This window comes from Cetorhinus maximus, unplaced genomic scaffold (assembly GCF_964194155.1).
Source record: "Cetorhinus maximus unplaced genomic scaffold, sCetMax3.hap1.1 HAP1_SCAFFOLD_323, whole genome shotgun sequence".
Taxonomy (NCBI): domain Eukaryota; kingdom Metazoa; phylum Chordata; class Chondrichthyes; order Lamniformes; family Cetorhinidae; genus Cetorhinus; species Cetorhinus maximus.
The window spans coordinates 301,848-323,264 of record NW_027596273.1 but is presented as its reverse complement, the minus strand read 5'-3'; the positions used below and the strand labels follow the sequence as shown (position 1 = coordinate 323,264).

At 44.8% G+C, this 21,417-nt stretch overlaps 2 protein-coding genes and 1 pseudogene across 3 annotated transcripts in view; 1 reads left to right on the top strand and 2 right to left on the bottom strand.

The window, feature by feature from the left end:
* The window catches only part of LOC144673284 (uncharacterized), a 150,190-nt gene extending 128,782 nt beyond the window's left edge, over positions 1-21,408 (bottom strand). The window contains 6 exon segments of the mRNA XM_078535201.1: positions 9,207-9,952; positions 10,035-10,140; positions 10,143-10,229; positions 15,388-15,711; positions 15,794-16,407; positions 21,053-21,408. Of these exon segments, the coding sequence (XP_078391327.1) occupies positions 9,207-9,952; positions 10,035-10,140; positions 10,143-10,229; positions 15,388-15,711; positions 15,794-16,407; positions 21,053-21,153 (1,978 nt within the window). The 5' untranslated portion in view covers positions 21,154-21,408.
* Positions 1-21,417, bottom strand: part of LOC144673274 (uncharacterized) — a 159,666-nt pseudogene that overhangs the window by 43,933 nt on the left and 94,316 nt on the right. The gene's annotated exons all lie outside the window — the stretch shown is intronic.
* LOC144673275 (uncharacterized) overlaps positions 4,592-21,417 on the top strand; it is a 50,677-nt gene continuing 33,851 nt past the window's right edge. Inside the window, 2 exon segments of the mRNA XM_078535190.1 lie at positions 4,592-4,677; positions 4,774-5,859. Coding sequence (XP_078391316.1) covers positions 4,597-4,677; positions 4,774-5,859 — 1,167 coding nt within the window. The 5' untranslated portion in view covers positions 4,592-4,596.

The following is a 21,417-nucleotide window of genomic DNA, read 5'->3' as shown; positions in this document are numbered from 1 at the left end:
CTCAAATCAAACATCGCATCAGAATCTGACAGTCATTCATCTTCCGACTAGGCACTTTACAGCCTTCCGGACTCAATATTGAGTTCAACAATTTTAGATCATAAACTCTCTCCTCCATCCTCACCCCCTTTCCGATCCACCCCCCGCCCCCCCCTTTTTTCCGATAATTTATATACATTTTTCTTTCCCCACCTATTTCCATTATTTTTAAATGTATTTCAATCCATTGTTTTATCGTTACTTTTTAGCCTATTTCGATCCCTTCCCATCACCCCACCCCACCCCACCCCCACTAGGGCTATCTGTACCTTGCTTGTCCTGCTTTCTACCCTTAATTAACACATTCCTTAGATAATATCACCATCTTCAACACCTCTTTGTCCTTTTGTCCATGACATCTGTTGGCTATCTCCACCTATCACTGGCCCTCTATCCAGCTCTACCTGTCCCACCCACCCCCTTAAACCAGCTTCTATTTCACCTCTTTTCTATTTTTACTTAGTTCTTTTGAAGAGTCATACAGACTCAAAACGTTAACTGTGTTCCTCTCCGCAGATGTTGCCAGACCTGCTGAGTTTTTCCAGGTATTTTTATTTTTATTATGGACAGACTGACTCGCCATTCATATCTGTTCGCAGGGAGAGGAAAGTCAGGGGTTACAGTCATAGAAAAGTAGAATGTAAAACAATGAACATTATCCACTTCCCGGAGAAGTGAATATGTCGGAGAAAATGATTATGTTAATTGCAAAGAATTACTTTTCTTTGATTTTAAATAGTTCAGTTTATACATTGAATCATGTTTAACTGTATTTCCGAACTCAGATGCATGGACTCATTTTTTATGTTCCTCTGAGCCCCTGAACTCCATCTGGCTGCATAATGTTAGTCAGTGGTGATTGATTGTCCTGGGAACTCCTGGAGATGGCTGAAGCTCCAAACAAGGGAGATGTTCCAACATCTTCCACAAGAATGAGAATGGATACAGAACTGGTTACCATCAGCAGCACAGGGCAATCAAGGCAACTCTGAGGTTCGACAAAATCCAATCCATGTAAGACAGAAAGGTACTAACCTAGTCCTATTCCTTACATGGTTCAGGTCCTCAATGAAGGATTTAAATGATGAAATCCATGTGTATTTCAGTGCCGGTATTATACAAGTGATGTATTGATTTGTAATTTTAATATAATTTTAATTCCATATTCCTTCTTTTAATATCCATTACCACTTCCCTGTAATCTGAATTTGCTTGTCTATTCTTCTTACTATATGATTCTTACATGTTTCTATATTTTTAACTTGATTATTTTGTCTATATATGAATTTTCTGATGTAAGTCACACTTTAATTCAGCCTCTGGCTGCGAACGTGTTTCTTGAATAAAATACCATTATTATAGCTCACAGTATGGGATCACAAACTCAGAATTACCAATTGGCACTGGACAGGAGGGTAAATAGTGACTAGGATTGAAACCCACCATCACACAGCAGCTTCATGAGAGAAAGGGAGAAAAATCTGAGCATTGCATCCCTGTTGATGTTTATAGGCTGTATTCTACCACATGGAGCATTCTGGGTAGCATCATCCACCATTATCTTCAGATGCTGCCAAAAGAAGGTGGTCAGTTCATCGTATTTGTACCTGCTCATTAGTGTAGCGATTGAATTAGTCCCACTCCCCTGTTCTTTACTCATAGACTTGGATATTTCTTCCCTTCAACTTTTCACCCAATTCTCCCAAGAATGTTGCTATTGAATCTATTTCCAGCACCCTTGCAGGCAGTGCATTCCAGATCACAACAACTCACTGCTTAAAAAAATGTTCTTTTGGTAATCGCCTTAAATCTAAGTCCTCTGGTTACTGAACCTTCTGGAGAGCCTTCCTCCTTCTTTCCTTCTGTCAAAACCGCTCATCATTTTGAACTCCTCTATCACATCTCATAGCCCTTTTGTTCTGAGGAAAGCAATCCCAGTTTCTCCAGTCTTTCCATGTAACTGAAGCCTCTTATCCTTGGTACAATTCTAGCAAATCTCTTCTGCATCCTCTCTATGGCTTTGACATCCTGTTTCAAATGTGATACCCGGAGCTGAAGACAGCATTCCTGCTCAGGTCTAACCAGTGCTTTAGAAAATCAAGCGTTAACTCATTTAACATAAACACACTCAAAATAAATTGTTCAAGTTATGCACTAAAATACCACATGGAGTTCACATCAGGTTGCTAACTGCTACTACAATTGTATATCAGGCATTTGATCTCCAGGTAAAGAAGGGTATGATAACATCGTGGTTGTCCATTGGTGATCCCTTATGTCGGGGATGATTCTTTCTTTTGGATGACCGGGTGGCAGTGAGATGTCAGTGGGTTCACAGGTGAATAATGAGCCCTATCTTAGCCTTGCAAGCTCTTCCTACAGTGAGGATTATGGGGGTTCTCAGCCAGTAGAGTTGGTGGTGGATTGTTGGCTTGAGCAACTGCCCTCTCTGGTCATCTCTTGTTGGCTGTTCTTGTTGATTGGAAAGTCTTGATGCCATGTTTGAGGATGAATCACCACTTTAGGTCGTGATTGGGCATCTGCTTCCCAAGTGTTTATGTTCATAGAGCACACCATCATGGAGGCTTTGAGATTGTCTTTGAAACATTTCCTTTGGCTCCAAGTGAAGGAGCGCCTTGGTGTAGCTCTGAGCACAGCACCTATTTGTTCAATCTGAATTTGGGCATTCTAATTACATAGTGGTTACATTACTGGATTAGTAATCTAGAGATTGGAATAATAATCTGGAGATGTGAGTTCAAATCCCACCACAGCAGTTAGAGATTTTAAATTCAGTTAATTAAATAAATCTGGAATAAACATGTACAATAAAAGCTGGTATCAGTGATCATAAAACTACAGGATTGTCCAACTGGGCGTCCATTGGACATCCTTTAGGACAAGAAACCTGCCATCCCAACCTCATGGGTCTGCGGGTGACTCCAGCCCAACAGCAATGTGCTTGACCCTTGAAATGGTCTAAAAGCCACATGGTTGAATCAAAACTGCTCAGAGAAACTAAAATCCTCATGGACTGCAGTAGTTCTAGAAGATGGATCACCAAGGGCAGTGATCTCAAGGGCAGTAAGGGATGGCAATAAATGCTTGCCTAGCCAGTGACACCTGCATACAGTGATGAATGAAAAATAATTCCCTGTGTTACTGATATGTGGCAGCATAACTGAAAATACATGACCAAGAGTGTCCACGTGAATGAGCCCTATTTTAGTCTTGCAGGCTCTTCCTTCCGATCTCCTGAGATCACGTTTGACTGGTGGGGGTGGTGGGGGGGGGGAGGGGTGTTGGATTCTTCTGCCATTGCTGTGGTATTGGAAAACTTCTGAGGGATTCCCGATTCTCCATCAATTACTATTCCCCTTCTTTCTGACGGATAATGGAGGGTCTGAGCTCTTGGGTTTCTATATAATTTGGTTCTTAAATTTATCTGTTGCCCGACTCGCGCCCCAATCTCCACATCATAGTAAAAGACAATCAGTGTTCACTAATTAGGACTTTCGATGGCGAGATCCTTACCCAGCATTCCGCGCGGTGGTGAATGTCCCCTATCTACACCACACGAGAGCCGTGCGCAGGCGCAGTGCCGATCACTGTTTGGAGCATGCGTGATGTGATAGCGATGGGCAGAGACGCTCCTTCTCCGCATCTGCAGCCGGTAATGATCCAGAAATCCAGAGGGAGCGATGAAGCTGGCCGGTGAACGGGGATGGTTTCTAAATGCTTGATAAAGGTCTCAAAACTCGAAGAAAAACCTGGGGAACCCACGTTTGCAGCTCCGGCGCTTTTCTCCTCAGAACAGGCCCACTTTCACAGCCGCCATCTTGGTCCAGCGGGGAGCAGACCGCATGCGCAATCTTCCCGTGACGTAACGGTAGGCGGGGCCAGGAGAGAAAATGATGGGTTCATTGATTTTATTGTCACTCTGTGGATAGGAGCTGGAGAACTGAACCCAGGCAGGGGACAGGGAGAAAGGGAACTGGGAGTGGAGGAAATAAACTGTGGAGATGGTGAGATGGGTTTGGATTTCAGCCCAGGGAGGAGGGAGACTGTGTGGGACGGGAATTTACAGCTTTAGGGGAACAAGAGAAGAAAAAAATGTTCCATAGAAACAAGAATTGTCTGTTCCGATTTCTATCTTGGACTTAAAGTAATTATTTTTGTAAACTCATTTTGCAGGATATTAGAACGGGAGGATTTGCAGATGGAAAGTTCCAACCAAATATCACATCAAGATCTGATAGAGTCACTCGGTTCACCAGGACCTGAATATCATCAGCCTTTCGAATGTAGAAGGAGTAATGTTTTACTGTTCTGTTTGAGGGAAAAAAATAAACATCAGTGTGACAGGAAAATCACCGAGACACACACACACTTGAGTGAGAGTGTTCCAGTGCACTGACTGTGAAAAGAGCTTTAACCAGTTATACAGCCAGAAAAGACATCACACCATTCACAGTGGAAAGAAACCGTACACTTGTTCAGTGTGGGGCAAGGCTTCAATCGATCATTCAAACTAGAGAGACACAAGGTAACCAAAGCATGGAGAAACCATGGAAATGTGGGGACTGTGGTAAAGGATTCAATTATCCATCCCGGCTGGAATACCATCAACGCAGTCACATTGGGGCCAACACCATGGAGAAACCATGGAAATGTGAGGACTGTGGTAAAGGATTTGATTATCCATGCCTGCTGGAAATCGATCGATGCAGTCACACTGGGGAGAAGCCGTTCATCTGCTCTGAGTGTGGGAGGGGATTTACTAAGACAGCCTGCCTCATGTCACACCAGCGAATTCACAGTGAAGAGAGGCCATTCAGATGCTCTTCCTGTGGAAAGAGGTTCAGGCAGTCATCGACCCTCACTGCACACCAGAGAATTCATACTGGGGAGAAGCCATTCACCTGCTCCAATTGTGGGAACGGATTTACTCAGTCATCCAGTCTGCTGAAACACCAGCGAGTTCATACTGAGAAGAGGCCATTCAGCGGCATGTCCAGTAGAAAGAGGTTCAGGTCTTCATCTAACCTCATTGCACACCAGCAAGACCACACTAAGGAGAGGCCGTTCACTTGCTCCTTGTGTGGCAAAGGATTCACTCAGTCAGCAAGCCTTATGTTACACCAGCGAATTCACACTGAGGAAAGGCCGTTCAGCTGTATTTACTGTGGAAAGAGGTTCAGGTCCTCATCCAACCTCAATGCACACAAGCGTGTTCACACTGGTGAGAGACCATTCACGTGTGCTATGTGTGGGATAGGATTCACCCAATCAGCCAACCTGGTGGTACACCAGCGAGTTCACACTGAGGAGAAGCCATTCAGCTGCACTTACTGTGGAAAGCATTTTGGGCAGTTATCCACCCTCACTGCACACCAACGCACTTACACTGGGGAGAGACCATTCACCTGCTCAGTGTGTGGGAAGGGATTTACTCAGTCAGTCAGCCTCATGTTACACCAGCGAATTCACACTGGGGAGAGGCCATTCAGCTGTACTTCCTGTGGAAAAAGTTTCAGGCAGTCATCCGACCTCACTGCACACCAACGTGTTCACACTGGGGAGAAGCCATTCATCTGCTCTGTATGTGGGAAAGGATTCACTCATTCATCTGGCCTTTGGTCACACCAGCGAATTCACACAGAAAATAAGCCGTACAGCTGTATTGTTTGTGAAAAGCGGTTCAGGTCTTCATCTGATCTTAATGTGCACAAGCGAGTTCACACTGGGGAGAGGCCATTCACCTGCTCCTTGTGTGGGAAGGGATTTACTCGGTCATCCAATCTTCTGACACACCAGCGAGTTCATAAGTGACTGCAGGGGTTGGATTCTGCTGTTGTTGCTGCTGTGAATCACATCCAGGATTGATTGTCTGTCAATATTTAGTTTGTTTCTGTTGATGTTAGCAACATTGTAACTGGCTGGAGTTTAATATTCTGAAGGTGTTGCTGCCTTTTGGGATTGCAATGTCCCTTTTTAAAAGCACCATCTGTGATATTTCCCCTTGATTCAAGAACTCTTACCAGGAACTAGGTGATAATAAAGTTATGAACTTTTATTTCAATCCTAAATTGATCTTTGGTGCAAAATCTACGATTCTGTGTCTGAAAGGTTCCTGATTAACATCTCCAATTAGAAAATGCTGATTATCCTTGCTGACAATTCTGACTGACTTACAGATTCTTCAGAGTGACACCTCCTTTATGAAATTAAATTATCAAGGAACATGAAACAAAGAAGTAAAATATTTTACAGGCACATCAATAAAAGCTTCATCAAACAACATCGATATTGATGAAGTTTGGAAGTCGCTGAGTTCAATCATTTCTGACACAGCAGCAGCAACATTTGGTAAAGGTGGAACCCACAACAAAGACTGGTTTGTGACCTACTCAACAGAGATGACATCTGCCATTGAAGCAAAAAACAAAGCCCACCTGATGCACAACTTAAATCCAAAAGTTAGAACACTGCATAACTTGAAAGTAGCCAAGATATTCATATAAAAGACAGGGAGACACTGTGTAAATAAACACTGAATCAACCTACAAGAAATCCAAACTCCTGGTGACAACGGAAATCGATGTGTTATGTATGATGGAATCAAGAGGGCGCTTGGTCCGACCATCACCAAAGTTGACCCCCTGAAATCAGCAGCTGGTAGAGTATTCACCATTCGAAGTAAACATATGTCCTGCTGGGTTGAACATTACTGTGAGCTGTACTCCCATGAGACAGACATCTCCCAGTCTCTGTTTGACTCTCTCCAGCAGTTTCATGGTTGAATTGGATGATGAAACCTCACCACTTGAACTCACAAAGGCTATTGATTGCTTAGCAAGCAGAAAGGCACCCGGCAAGGATGGAATTCCAGCTGAACTGCTCAAGCAAGGAATGTCTCATCTACTGTCACACCTTCATGAGCTCCTCCTTCTCTGTCGGAAGGTAGGATCTGTTCCACAGGACATGGGTGATGGAAAAATCATCATAATGTTGAAAAATAAAAGTGACAGAGGAGATTGCAACAACTACAGGGACATTTCACTCCTTAAAGTCACTGGGAAGGTCTTCACTGGGGTCTTGCTTAAAGACTTCATCTACTTGCAGACTGAGTGTATCCAGAAGCACAGTGCGGTTTCTGTGCTGCCAGATCTACAGTGAACATGATCTTCTCCATACAACAACTACAAGAGAAGTGTAGGGAACAGGATATACCTCTTTACCTCACTATCGTAGATCTCAGTAAAGCATTCGACACCGTTAGCAGGGCAGGACTCTACAAGATTTGGGAGAAAATTGACTGTCCCCCAAAGCTGTTCAGTCTCATCCACTCCTTTCATGACAACGTGCAGTGGCTGTACAGTTTGACGTCACCACTTCCGACAGGTTCGGGGTGAAGAATGGAGTGAAACAGATGCCTACACCGAAAACAACAGCCCACAACGATACCTGATAACCCCGAATAATAATAACTTCTATCAGGGAGATAGAACAGGGAGATGTGACATTGATAATGAGATGAGTCATGAGATAAGTGCATTTAAAGTCCAGATAGCTGTTGTTTAAATCAGTGCCTCCCAAACTTTTTCCCAGTGTGACCACATTTTAATTCCTCATGTGACCCCAAGTGAAAATTTGAGTGGACGAGAGTTGTTGTGCGGGGTGGGGAGGGGGCTTCAGCGGTTGAGGGGGGGGGATTATTAAAGTATTTGAACTCTGATTATTACTATAATAGCATCCTGGTCATTCACCTTATAGGATCCTGATTATTGAAACAATTGGCAAATGGGCAAGATTCTAGAAACAATTATTTGGGATAGAATTAGCAGACAAATGGAAATATATGGGTTCATAAGGAAGAGCCAACATGGATTTCTAAACGGGAAATTGTATTTAACTAATTGGCTGGAGTTTTTTGAAGAGGTAACAGAAAAGGTCGATGAGGGTAATGCTGTAGATGTGGTGTACACGGACTTTCAAAAGGCATTTGATACAGTGCCACACAACAGACTTGTGACAAAAGTTATTGCTCATGGAATAAAAGAAACAGTAGAAATGTGGATACAAAATTGGATGAGGAATAGGAAGCAGAGAGCAGTGGTCAATGGATATTTTTCAGGCTGGAGGAAGGTTTGTAGTGGAGTTCCCAGGGAAGTATTGGGACCTTTGCTTTTCCTGATATATATTAATGATTGAGATCTTGGTATGCAGGGGATAATTTCAAAGTTTGCAGATGAAACAAAGCTGGGAATGGTCAGATAGGTGGCAGATGAAGTTCAATGTGGAGAAGTGTGAGGTGATGGATTTTGGTAGGAAAAACATGGACAGACAATATAAAATAAGTAAACAGTGTTGTTCAGCCTCAGACAGTTCCCAGGGAGAGGGATGGACTCAGTGATTAGGGAACGGAATTTATAGTGGTGACTGAAGACAATGGCTTTGGTTTTCCCAATTTTTAATTGGAAGAAATTTCTGCTGATCCAGTACTGGATGTCGGATAAGCAGTTTGACAATTTAGAAATAGTGGAGGAATGGAGAGGGATGTTGAGGATGTATTACTGGGTGTTGTCAGTGTACATGTGAAAATTAACATGGTGCGTTGGATGATGTCATCTCGTGGCAGCTTGTAGATGAGAAATAGGAGGTGCCAAGGATTGGATGCTCAACAGTTTAGTGAGAATCAAGAGAGAAGAAGGCAGGTCTCATGGACTAGGTGATCTCTGAGGGAAATAGAAGATAGAAGCAAAACTGGAGAAAGATGCGAGTTCAGGGCTCGGACAACAGGACACTTCAGAGACAGTTTTGCCCAGTGCGCTAGTGGAAGGGAGGGAAGCAGCAGGGGCAGCTGATCAGATTGTCTCAATCTTAGTGACAAAAAAGCTCTATGACCTCCTCACACTTGTTGTTGGGGGTGAGGAGGGAGGAGACGGGGAAAGGGAGAGCACTTCAAAAGGAACTAACTTATGTTAGAGATATTAAAAAGATTGAATACACCGTGTTTCACACAAAGCTGATTTATTTGACTTTTATACAGAGTATTAGTCCATATGACTGGGCTGGAGTTTATGAACATCAGCAGCAACAGACGCCAATGAACATGGTTCAGTCCTGGATGTGATTAACAGCAATATCCCCTCACCATCGTTACCTGTGAAGTTGCTGGTGTTTCAGCAGGGTGGATGAAGCAGTGAATCCCTTCCCACAGTCAGGGCAGCTGAACGGTCTCTCCCCAGTGTGAATGCGCTGGTGTGTCGGCAGGGTGGATGACTGAGTGAATCCCTTCCCACACATGATGCAGGTGAACGGCCTCTCCCCAGTGTGAATTCGCTGGTGTACAATGAGTTGTTCTAAGCCCCTGAACCCAGTCCCACAGTGAGAACACCTGAATGGTCTCTCGTCAGTGTGAACACGTTGATGGCGCATCAGGTCCCCGGAATTTTTATAGCACTTCCTGCAGTCTGGGCATTTAAAAGGTTTCTCATCAGTGTGAACACGTTGATGGGACATCAGTTCCCGGGAACTTTTATAGCACTTCCCACACTCTGGGCATTTAAAAGGTCTCTCTTCAATGTGAACACTCTGGTGCTTCAGCAGGGTGGATGGATCTGTGAATCCCTTCCCACACTTGGAGCAGGCGAACGGTCTCTCCCCAGTGTGAACCCGCTGGTGTGTCACCAGTGCAGATGACTGAGTGAATCCCTTTCCAAACTCGGAGCAGGTGATTGGCCTCTCCCCAGTGTGAATTCGCTGGTGTACAGTGAATTCAGACGATCGCTTGGACCCAGTCCCGCAGTGAGAGCACCTGAATGGTCTCTCGTCAGTGTGAATAAGTTGATGGCGCGTCAGGTCCAGGGAACTTTTATAGCACTTCTCGCAGTCTGGGCATTTAAAAGGTCTCATCAGTGTAAGCTCGCTGGTGTTTCAGCAGGTTGGATGACTGAGCGAATCCCTTTCCACACTCGGGTTAGGTAAACAGCCTCTCCCCACTATGAACTCGCTGGTGTCTCACTAAGTGGTATGACTGAGTGAATCCCTTCCCACACTGGGTGCAGGTGAATGGCCTTTCCCCAGTGTGAGCTCTCTGTGTTGCAGCAGGTTAGATGACTGACTGAATCCTTTCCCACACTCAGGGCAGGTGAACGGCCTCTCCCCAGTGTGACAGCGCTGATGAGCTTCCAGTTCAGACGGGGATCTGAATCCCTCCTCACAGTCTCCACATTTCCACGGTTTCTCCCCACTCTGAATGGTGTTTTTTCCTTCCATGTTCAAAATACGATGATATTCAGGTTATGGCAAATTGGGCGACTCTGTCAGGTCCCAATGTGATGTTTGGTTTGAATTTCATGACTGCAAACCCTGCCCTTCTAATACCCTGTGAAATTGATTTAAAACAGAAAATAAACGAGTGAGAGAGAACCCACAAAAACACAAAGGCAGGTTGTAAAATTAAGCTGAATGAACCTGGTAATTTGTACGGTTGGCACTAGGAAGAAGTGACCATTAAAGCTGCTGCATTTTTTGTAAAAACCCAACTGGTTCACTAATGTCCTTTAGGCAATGGAATCTGCCACCCAGTCTGGCCTACACAAGACTCTGGCCTCTATAAGAACATACACCCTGTGGAACCTGCTTCACCATTCAACTCGATCGTGGCTGATTTTGGTCTGCAACTCCACTTTCCCGCCCACTCCCCGTATCCCTCGATTCCCTGAGAGACTAAAAATCTCTCCATCTTAGCCTTAAATATATTTAAAGATGGAGCATCCAGAGATCTCCGGGCTAGAGAATTCTATGTTCCAAGAAAGACAGAGAGAAGGAAAGGAAAGAAGTGGGGGAGAGAGAGAGAGAAGAAAACATTGAGAGGAATCAGATAGAGGAGAGAGAGGGTTGGGGGGCGGGGTGGGAGTGGGAGAGGCAGATGGAAATGGATCAGCATTTTATAGACCTACAAATGCTCCACAATTTTACAGAATCTCCCAAACCTTCAACCCCCACCATCTAGAAGGACCAGGGTAGCAGGTGTATGTGAACACCATCACCTCCAAGTTCCCATCCAAGTCACACACCATCCTGACTTGACTGACATCCAGTACTGGATGAGCAGAAATTTACTCTATTTAAATATTGGGAAGTCCAAAGCTATGGTCTTCAGTCCCCTCTTTAAACTCCACTCCCCAGCCACCAACTCCATCCCTCTACCTGCCAACTGTCTGAGGATGAACCAGATTGTTCAAAACCATGGCAAAATATTTCACCCCAAGATGAACTTTCAAACACATATACACATAATCACCAAGACCGCCTATTCCCACATCAGTAACATCTCCTGACTCCACCCTAGTCTCAGTTCGTCTGCTGCAGAAATTGTCATCCATTCCCTTGTTATTTCTAGACTTAACTCTGGCTGGTGGTTCTGGAGCCAGGGGAGAGAGTCTCAGAATAAAGGGCAGGCCATTTGGGACTGAGACAAAGAGGAAATTTTTCACTCAGATGGTGGTGAATCTTTGGAATTCACTGCCCCACAGGATTGTGGAGGCTCAGTCATTGAGTATGTTCAAGACTGAGATCGATAGATTTCTACATCTTAAAAACATAAAGGTACACGGGGAAAGTGCAGGAAAATGGTATTGAAGTAGAAATTATCTCATTGGAGGAGTGGGCTTGAAGGGCTGAATGGCCTACTCCTGCTCCTATTTCTGATGTTCTCGGGCTCTCTCCTAACACACACCACGCCAGCCTCCCACATTCAACATCCCTGTAATCTTGAGGTGATCCAAAATTCTGCTGCCTGTGTGCTTACTCACACCAAGACGTGTTCACCCATTACCCCTGTGCTCACTGAACTACAAAGGTTCCTGTTTAAAAAGCACTAAAATTTTTAATTTCTCATCCTTGTTTTTAAATCCCTCCATGGTCTTGCCTCTCTCTATCTGTCATCTCCTCCAGTCTTGCAACCCTCCAAGGTCTCTGCACTCCTCTCATTCCAGCTTCCCGAGCATTCCCGGTTTTAATCATGTCCACACCCCAAGCTGCCAAAGACATAAGCTCTGGGATTTCTTCCCTAAACCTCTCAACCTCACTATCTTCCTTTCCTACTTTAAGATTCTCCTTAAAACCTACCTCTTTGACCAAACCTTTGGCCATCTGGCCTTATATCTCCTTACATGACTTTTTGTCAAATGTTGCTTTATAAAGCTCCTGTGTAACACCTGGGAATGGTCTATTACATGAAGGGTGCTATATAAATACAAATTGCTGTTGTTGATTCGGACATATATCACCGTTCCTACATCTTCACTGGGTGAATAACCTGTAACTCCTTATCTAACATCATTGTGGGAGCACCTTCACCACACGGAGAGGTGTCAGCTTTGGCTCAGTTCATAGCACCCTCGCCTTTGAATCAGAGGGTTGTGGGTTCATGTCCCACTCCCGGAAACAAAGAACTGTGATTGTACTCGAAAAGAGTTGCAATCTGTGCTTGTTGATAACTCGAAAGAGTTTCACCACACGGACTGCAGCGGTTCAAGAAGGTCAAACATCATCTTCTCCACAGGTAACTGGGGATGGGTAATATCTGCTGCTGGTCTTGTTAGTGAAAGGGCAGGGGAGTGGGATTAGCTGATTTGTGCTTGCAGAGAGCCAGCACAGGCAGGACGGGCTGAATGGCCTCTGTCTGTCTTGTAACCATTCAATGATAAAGACACTGGAGACCAGAGACCAACCTCTGGAACCAATGCCCAGCCTGATACAAACCGGCTCTTCATTGAGCTGCGGCCCCGCTCGGTGCAAACGGGGGAGGTGGACCGGTCAGTTTATTTCCGGGGTTTGCGGTTTACACAACATGTTTCCGGAGCCTCTCCGTCCACCCGGTGGATCCTCCGCCCCGCCGGCCCCCCCCTTTACCCATTGTGGACCCGTCTCCCCATCGCCATTATCTGTACTGCGCATGCTCCAGTCACAGCCCGGCCCCCGCCCCCTCATTCACTCCGATTGGTTGGAGGGCCAACCGCTCACGCGTGTTCCTCCAGGCCCGCCCTCTCTTCCTATTGGTCCGGAGCTGCCGTCAATCACCCGGGCATTGTGACGATTTCAAACGCTGAGAGCGGCCACAGACTCAGCCTGACTTGCTGATTCTTGGCAGCATTTTCTGTTTGGGAATTAGAGCTAGAGATGGATGGTCAGTTCCCCTCTGTCCGGGGGGGATTCACACTCATTTCCCCAGTGCAGTGATTATCACGTTTACTTTATATGAGAAAGTGTCCGGTTCAATCCCGGCTGGAAACTTTGTGTTTAAAAACAAAAAACTGCGGATGCTGGAAATCCAAAACAGAACCAGAAACAGAAATTGCAGAAGAGGTAGAGGAAGATGTAGAGGAAGAGACCAAAAGCAGACTGGGTGACAGCTTTGCAGAACACCTTCGGTCTGTCCGCGAGCATCACCCAGACTTCCCTGTCGCTTGCCATTTTAACACTCCACCCTCTTGCCCACATGTCTGTCCTTGGCTTGCTGCATTGTTCCTGTGAAGCTCAACGCAAACTGGAGGAACAGCACCTCATCTTCCGACTAGACACTTAACAGCCTTCCGGACTGAATATTGAGTTCAACAATTTTAGATCTTGAACTCCGTCCTCCATCCCCACCCCCTTTCCGTTTCTTCCCCCTCCTTTTTGTTTTTTCCAATAATTTATATAGATTTTTCTTTTCCCACCTATTTCCATTATTTTTAAATCTATACCTTTTATGCCCTTTTAGTCTTATTTCACCCCACCCCCACTAGAGCTATCTGCACCTTGCTTGTCCTGCTATCCACTCTTAATTAGCACATTCTTTTAGATAATATCACCACCTTCAACACCTCTTTGTTCTTTTGTCTGTGACATCTTTTGGTTATCTCCTATCACTGCTTGCTTGTCCCAACAACCACCCACCCCTCCTCCCCACCCCTCCCCCCTTAAACCAGCTTATATTTCACCCCTCTCCTATTTTTACTTAGATCTGTTGAAGGGTCATGAGGACTCGAAACATCAACTGTACTCTTCTCTGCCGATGCTGCCAGACCTGCTGAGTTTTTCCAGGTATTTCTGTTTCTAACTTTGTGTTTAACATTGTTAGTGATGAGGAATTAACAGTGAGTTTAGTTTCATGTCGAACAGGGTGACAGTTACTGTTGTCTCATTCCAGAGAAAACTGATCCACTCTGATCCAAACAAAATACTGTAATACTCTAGGTGGAAATCTGACCTAGAACTGGGGGGGGGGGTCACTGTTTAAAAAAAGGGGTGGCCCATTTAAGACAGATGAGGAGAATTTTTTTCTCTCACAGAGTCATGAGTCTTTGGAATTGTCTTCTTCAAAAGGTGGTGGAAGCAGAGTCTTTGAATATTTTTAAGGCAGAGCTAGTTAGATTCTTAATAAGCAAGGAGGTGAAAGGTTTTCGGGGTGGGCAGGAATGTGGAGTTAAGGTCACAATTAGATCAGCTCAATTAGATCAGGCTCGAGGGGCCGAGTGGCCTACTCCTGCTCCTAATTCGTATATTTGTTTGACCTCAAAATAGAAAACATTGGAAACTCTGAGCAGCATCTACGGAGAGGGAAACAGAGTGAATGCTTCAGGTCATGAATCTTTGATCCAAACTGGAAAAAATTTAGAGATCTAACAGTTTACGAGCAAGTACAAAGTCAGAGAAAAGAGAGTGGGTCGGTGGGTTTGAAGGATTTTCTTATGATGAGAGACAACAGCGGATTTAAAGGTGAGAGGGACAGTACAAAAAGAGAGAGAACCATTAAGTATATTGAGTAAAATGTGGAAGTTGGATGGCCAGCAGTTTAGTAAGAATAGTGTCAAGGGAGCTGAAGGCAGGTCTCAGAGACAAGATGAGCTGAGGGAGATAGAAGATAGGAGAGAAACTGGAGATAGATGCAAGTGCAGAGCTTGGACAAGAAGGCACTTCAGATACAGCTTTTGCAGGTAGGTTAGTGGAAGGGAGGGAAGCAGCAGAGGCAGCTGATCAGATTGTCTCAATCTTAGTGACAAAGCAGCTCCATGAGCTTCTCACACTTGTTGTTCGAGGTGAGGAGGCAGATATGGGGAAAGGGAGAGCACTTCAAAAGGAACTAACTTCTGTTAGAGATACTAGAAGATTCGCCACACTGTACATTTAGCACAAAGCTAATTTATTTGACTTTTATCCAAAATATTAACCACTATAACTGGGCTGGAGTTTATTAACATCAGCAGAAACAGACCCCAATGAACATGGTTCAGTCCTGGGCATGATTAACAGCAAAATCCAATCACTGTAATTATTTGTGAACTTGCTGGTGACTCATCAGGGTAGATAACCGAGTGAATCCCTTCCCACACATGAAACAGGTGTATGGTCTCTCCACACTGTGAACTCATTGGTGTGTCTGCAGATCGGATGACTGAGTAAATCCCTTCCCACACTTGGAGCAGGTGAATGGCCTCTCTCCAGTGTGAATTTGCTGATGTTCAGTGAGCTGAGACGATTGCCTGAACCCAATCTCACAGTGCGAGCATCTGAATGGTCTCTCATCAGTGTGAACACGTTGATGGGACATCAGATCCCCATACCTTTTATAGCACTTCCCACAGTCTGGGCATTTAAAAGGTCTCTCCTCAGTGTGGACTCGTTGATGGCGCATCAGTTCCTCAGAACTTTTAAAGCATTTCCTGTAGTCTATGCATTTAAAAAGGTCTCTCGTCAGTACGAGCTCGCTGGTGTGACAGCAGATTGGCTGATTGAGTGAATCCCATTTCACACTCGGAGCGGAGGAATGGTCTCTCCCCAGTGTGAATTCGCTGGTGTACAGTGAGTTCTTCTGATCGCCTGAACCCACTTCCACAGTGAGAGCAGCTGAATGGTCTCTCGTCGGTATGAACACGTTGATGGGACATAAGTTTATCTGAAGTTTTATAGCACTTCTCACAGTCTGGGCATTTAAAAGGTCTCTTGTCAGTGTGAACTCGCTGGTGTCTCATCAAGTTGGATGAACAAGTGAACCCCTTCCCACACTCGAAGCAGGTGAATGGTCTCTCCCCAGTGTGACCTCGCTGGTGTATCAGCAGGGTGAATGACTGAGCGAATCCTTTCCCACACTTGGTGCAGACGAACAGCCTCTCCCCAGTATCAACTCTTCGGTGTGTCAGCAGGTCGGATGAATTAATGAATCCCTTCCCACACTCGGAGCAGGTGAATGGTCTCTCCCCAGTGTGAACTCGCTGATGTTTCAGCAGGTGGTTTGACTTTGTGAATCCCTTCCCACACTCGGAGTAGGTGAACAGCCTCTCCTCAGTGTGAACTCGCTGGTGTGTCAGCAGGTTGGTTGAATCAATTAATTCTTTCCCAGTCAGAGTGGGGAAATATCCTCTCCCCAGTGTGACAGCGCTGATGAATTTCTAGCTTAGATGGGTAATTGAATCCCTTCCCATAGTCCCCACATTTCCCTGGTTTCTCCTCAGTGTGAATGGTGCTTTTTACTTCAATGTTCAAAGGCTGATGATATTCAGGTCCTGATGAATCGAGAGACTCTGTCAGATCCTGATGTGATATTTGATTTAAATTTCCTGACTGCAATTCCTCTCCTTCTAATATCCTGTGAAACTGATTTAAAACAGAAGAGAGGGAGTGAGAGGGAACCCACAAAAAGATAAACATAGGTTGTGAAATTGAGCTGAATGAATCTGGTAATTTGTGGATCAGAACCCAACTGCATCACTAATATCCTTCAGGGAGGGGGATCAGGCTCCAGGTCTGTTTGACTTTCCCGTCTGTGAATCCTCCTCTTCTAACCCCCAGTAAAAGGAGTTTCCAAAATCCATCCCTGTCAGTCCAGGATAGAAATTCACACCATTCTCTCCTCTTGCTCCAGGATCAGTAAAGTGAGTTAAAGGTGATTTCTCATTAACAAACCCATTGCAGCATTTCCTTCATTAACCCACATTTGTCCACTCGGGCCTGGCACCGGGAGAAAGCCCGCAGCTGCCGTGCCGTTCGGTGCAAAGGCGGGCCCGGTACTTTCTTACTGGGGGTGTTGAGGCCTCCACTGGGTGTTTGTGAAGCCTCCCCTCCCACCCACTGCCCCCAACGCTGCCTCAGCTTATCCGCCTCCTTCCCGCCTGAAGATGAGACAAACAAGCGTCTGTCCATGGACATCACCAGCACTGCGCATGCTCCAGATCACAATGCCCGGGGAGTGATTGGCAGACGCTTCTGACCAATAGGAAGAGGAGAGGGGACTGGAGGACCGAGCCGGACCGGCTGGTCCTCCAACCAATCGGAGTGAATTAGGGGGCGGAGCTGAGCCCGCGTCTCCCTCATTGGCTGAAACTGCATCATTTTGAAAGCAGGTCTCAAACTCCAGGAGAAAACTGGACCTTTCTGTTTGTGGCGTTAAACAGATGAAACCCTGTGGGTGTGGAGCAAATATTTCAACATTTGTTAGTGAAATGGATTCAGTCAGGAGAGGCAGCAGAGATTATTTCAGGAAATTACACAGTGTAGCGATTGTTTCTCTTTGAACTCATCCCTTGGAGAGCAGTGTGACTTAGTGGAAGAATTCACAGGATGTTCAACGTTCCTTCCATGTCTGGAACCATTTAATTCCAGCCGATCTGTTGGTCCGGCTTCAACTGGGAGAGATTGATGAGCTCCCACAAACTCACACAATGGGAGTGGACAACCGGACTTACCGGATATTCAGAACACGTGAACCTTTCCTCCCCACTTTGAACAGGGCTGTTTGCTTCCATGTTCAAAAGCTGATGATTTTTAGGTACTGATCAACTGAGTGACTCTGTCAGATTTTGATATGATGCATGGTTTGTGTTTCCTTTCTGCAAACCCTGCTGTAAAAGGAGTTGCCAAAAGCGATCACTGGAAGTTCAGGCTAGAAATTCAGACCTAACTTTTCTTTTGGTTTGAATTAACTGTGTGTAAGTTCTCTTCCTCTGAAAAAAAATCCAAAAACAATCACTGTCATAATACAATCAGAAACAACATTGTTTTCTGAAAGGGAAATCGTGTTTGACAATTTCACTCAAGTTCTTTGAGGATGTAACTAGCAGGGTGGATAATGGAAACCAGTAGATGTAGTGCATTTGGATTTTGAAAAGGTATTCAATTACCTGTCACATAAAAGTTAACTAAACAGGCTAAGTGACCAGGTGCTGGGGTGATATATTAATATGGATAGAGGATTGGATAACTAACAGGAAACAGAGGGTCTGGATAAATGGGTCATTTACAGGTTGGCAAACTGTAACTGCTGGGACACCACAGGGATCAGTGCTGGGACCTCAACTATTTACAACCTACATTGGTTTGAATGGGCCAAGTGTATTGCAGCCAAATTTGCTGATGATACAAAGATGGTAAGGAAATCAAGTTGTGAGGAGACAAAGTGAATGGGAAAACACTTGCAGATGGTGCATAATTTGGGAAAATGTGGGGGTTTCCACTTTGGCAAGAAGAATAGAAAAGCAAAGAATTATTTAAGTCGAGAGAACTGCAGAATGTTGCAGTACAGAGGGACCTCAGTGTCCTGGTGCATAAATTACAAAAAGTTAGCATGCAGGTACAGCAAGAAATTAGGAAGGCAACTGGAATGCTGGCCTTTATTACAAGAGGGTTGGAGTATAAAAGTAGGGAAGTTTTGCTGCAGCTGTACTGGGCATTGGTGAAACCACGCCTAGAGTACTGTGTACAGTTTTGGTCTCCTTACTTAAGGAGGGATATATCCAGCGTGTCCACTCTGAACCAGGTTTGCTGCTCCCTCTGTGTCCAGCACTGTCTGCATCCCTGGCACAAGGAAATGGAATTTCAAAAGAAGGAAAGAATCTGTCAGCATTTGAAAGATATTGACAGAGAATTGAAGGGCTCCTTGGAGAGTTAAGATCTTTCTTTATTTTTGGAGAGTTGGACATCAGACTGTCTCCTGTCACAATGGAGCTCCATTGTAGGGCTGGGATCATCTTTGAAGGAGCTGCCAATGAGTCCCACTCGCCTGCCCTTTCCCCACAGCCTTCATCAGAATCATAGAAGGAGGTCATTCAGCCCATCATGTCCATGCCCATGCCGGCTTTCTGAAAGAGCTACTCAGCCAGTCCCACTCCCTGGCCATTTCCTCGTACACACTTTCCCTGCACACTTTTTCTCTTCAGATAGTTATCCAATTCTGTTTTGAAAGGCATGATTGAACCTTCCTCCACCACACTCTCAGTCAGTGCACTCCAGATTCTAACCACTCACTGCATAAACAGGGTTTTCCTCATGTCACCATTGCTTCTTTTTCAATTCAGCATTAACCCATGTCCTCTGGTTCTCAACCCTTCTGCCAAAAGGAATAGTTTCTCCCGATCTACTCTGTCCAGATCTCTCATGATTCTGAGCATTTCTATCAAATCTCCTCTTAATCTTCTCTTCTCTAAAGAGATCAGCCCCAGCTTTTCCGACCTATCCTAATAACTGAAGCTTATCGATAATCTGTTCTGCATCCTCTTCAATATCTTCACATCCTTCCTCAAGTGTGGTGTCCAGAATTGGACACAATACTCCAGTTGATGTTGAACCAGTGTTTTATTCTGGTTTCTCATAACTTCCTTGTTATTCTCGGGGAGCTGAACACCAGCCTTTCTCCTGTCGACATAGAGCTGCCTTATAGGGTTGTGACCATCTTTGAAAGAGTTGCCAATCAGCCCCACTCCCCTGCCCTTTCCCCAGAGCCCTGCAGACTTTACCTTGTAACTGGAGATCCAACTCACTTTGGAAAGTTATTATTGAACCTGCTTCAATCGCCTTTCAGGCAGAACATTCCAGATCATAACTTATTGAGAAAAAAGTGGTTCCTCATCTTCCTGATGGATTTTTGCCAATTATTCGATGTGACGTGTTTAATTGTTGATTTCCTGTTAAATACATTTCCTGAGTGGATTTAAGGGAACAGGCTCATGAAATCTTAGGAAATCAAACACACGACACACTGTATGTTTGAAACAAAACTGATTTATTTGATATACTAAAATATTAAACTCCAACCACATTACAAGAGATTGCTGAAAAAAGAGGCATGTCTAAACGTTGCCTTGCACTCATCAGGACACTTTGCAAGAATAATAATAATAACAATTTATATTGCATGTGAAGAGTGCCGTTGCCATGGAGAACGCACTACTGATGGTGACTGACAGTTAACTGCCAAGCATTGTTTGAAATTTAAACCATGCAGCTTGCCCTGATTGGTTAAGGCATTGCCCTGAGAAATGAGTCAGCAAATAGCTGTCACTTATATTATTTAGCTGAGAAAGGCGCAATATATGCGCAGCTAAACAAAATAAGTGACAGCCATTGGTTGATTCATTCCTCAAATAATGCCTTGACCAATCAGGGACAAGCTGCCTGGTTTAAATTTCAAACAATGCTTGGCAGTTAACTGTCAGTCACCATCAGTGGTGCATTCTCCATGGCAATGCCACTTGCCAACCAATCTGCACTCTCTTCACACACAGTATAAATTGTTGTTATTGGTGTTCTTTAGACAGATTTTTAATCAGTAAGGGAATCAACGGGTATGGGGACAAGGCAAGAAAGTGGAGTTGAGGATTATCAGATGAGTCATGATCTCATTGAATGGCAGAGCAGATCTGATGGGCCGAATGGCATACTTCTGCTCCTATCTCTTATGGTCTTATTCTTGGGAAGTGTCCTGATGAGTACAAGATGAAAAGCTTAGCAATACTCAAGTCCTGTACGACCAAATGACTATTACAGGAGTTATTAACATCAGCAAAATACAGAATTAATATGGTTCAATGCTGAATGAGACTAACAGCAGCAATAACAGCAGAATCCAGCTCCTGCAGTGACTCACTGGTATCTCAACAGGGTGGATGACTGAGTGAATCCCATCCCACTCAGAGCAGGTGAACGCCCTCCCCCAATGTGAATTCACTGGTGTCTCAGAAGGGTGGATAACTGAGTGAACCCCTTCTTGCACTCAGAGCAGGTGAATAGCCTTTCCCCAGTGTGAACTGAGGTGGGATGATTCAGTGAATCCCTCCCGTTCCCAGTCATCTGCTAATTAGTTTAAATCTAAGCCCTCTGGTCATTGACATCTCTGTTAATCGAAGTAGGTCCTTCCTATCCACTCCATCTAGCCCCTCATAATTTTATACATCTCAGTTAAATCTCCACTCAGCCTCCTCTGTTCCAAAGAAAACAACACCAGCCAATGCAATCTTTCCTCACAGTTAAAATTCTCCAGCCCTGTCAACATCCTCGTAAATCTCCTCTGTACCCTCTCTGGCGTGAACACATCCTTCCTGTAATGCAGTGATC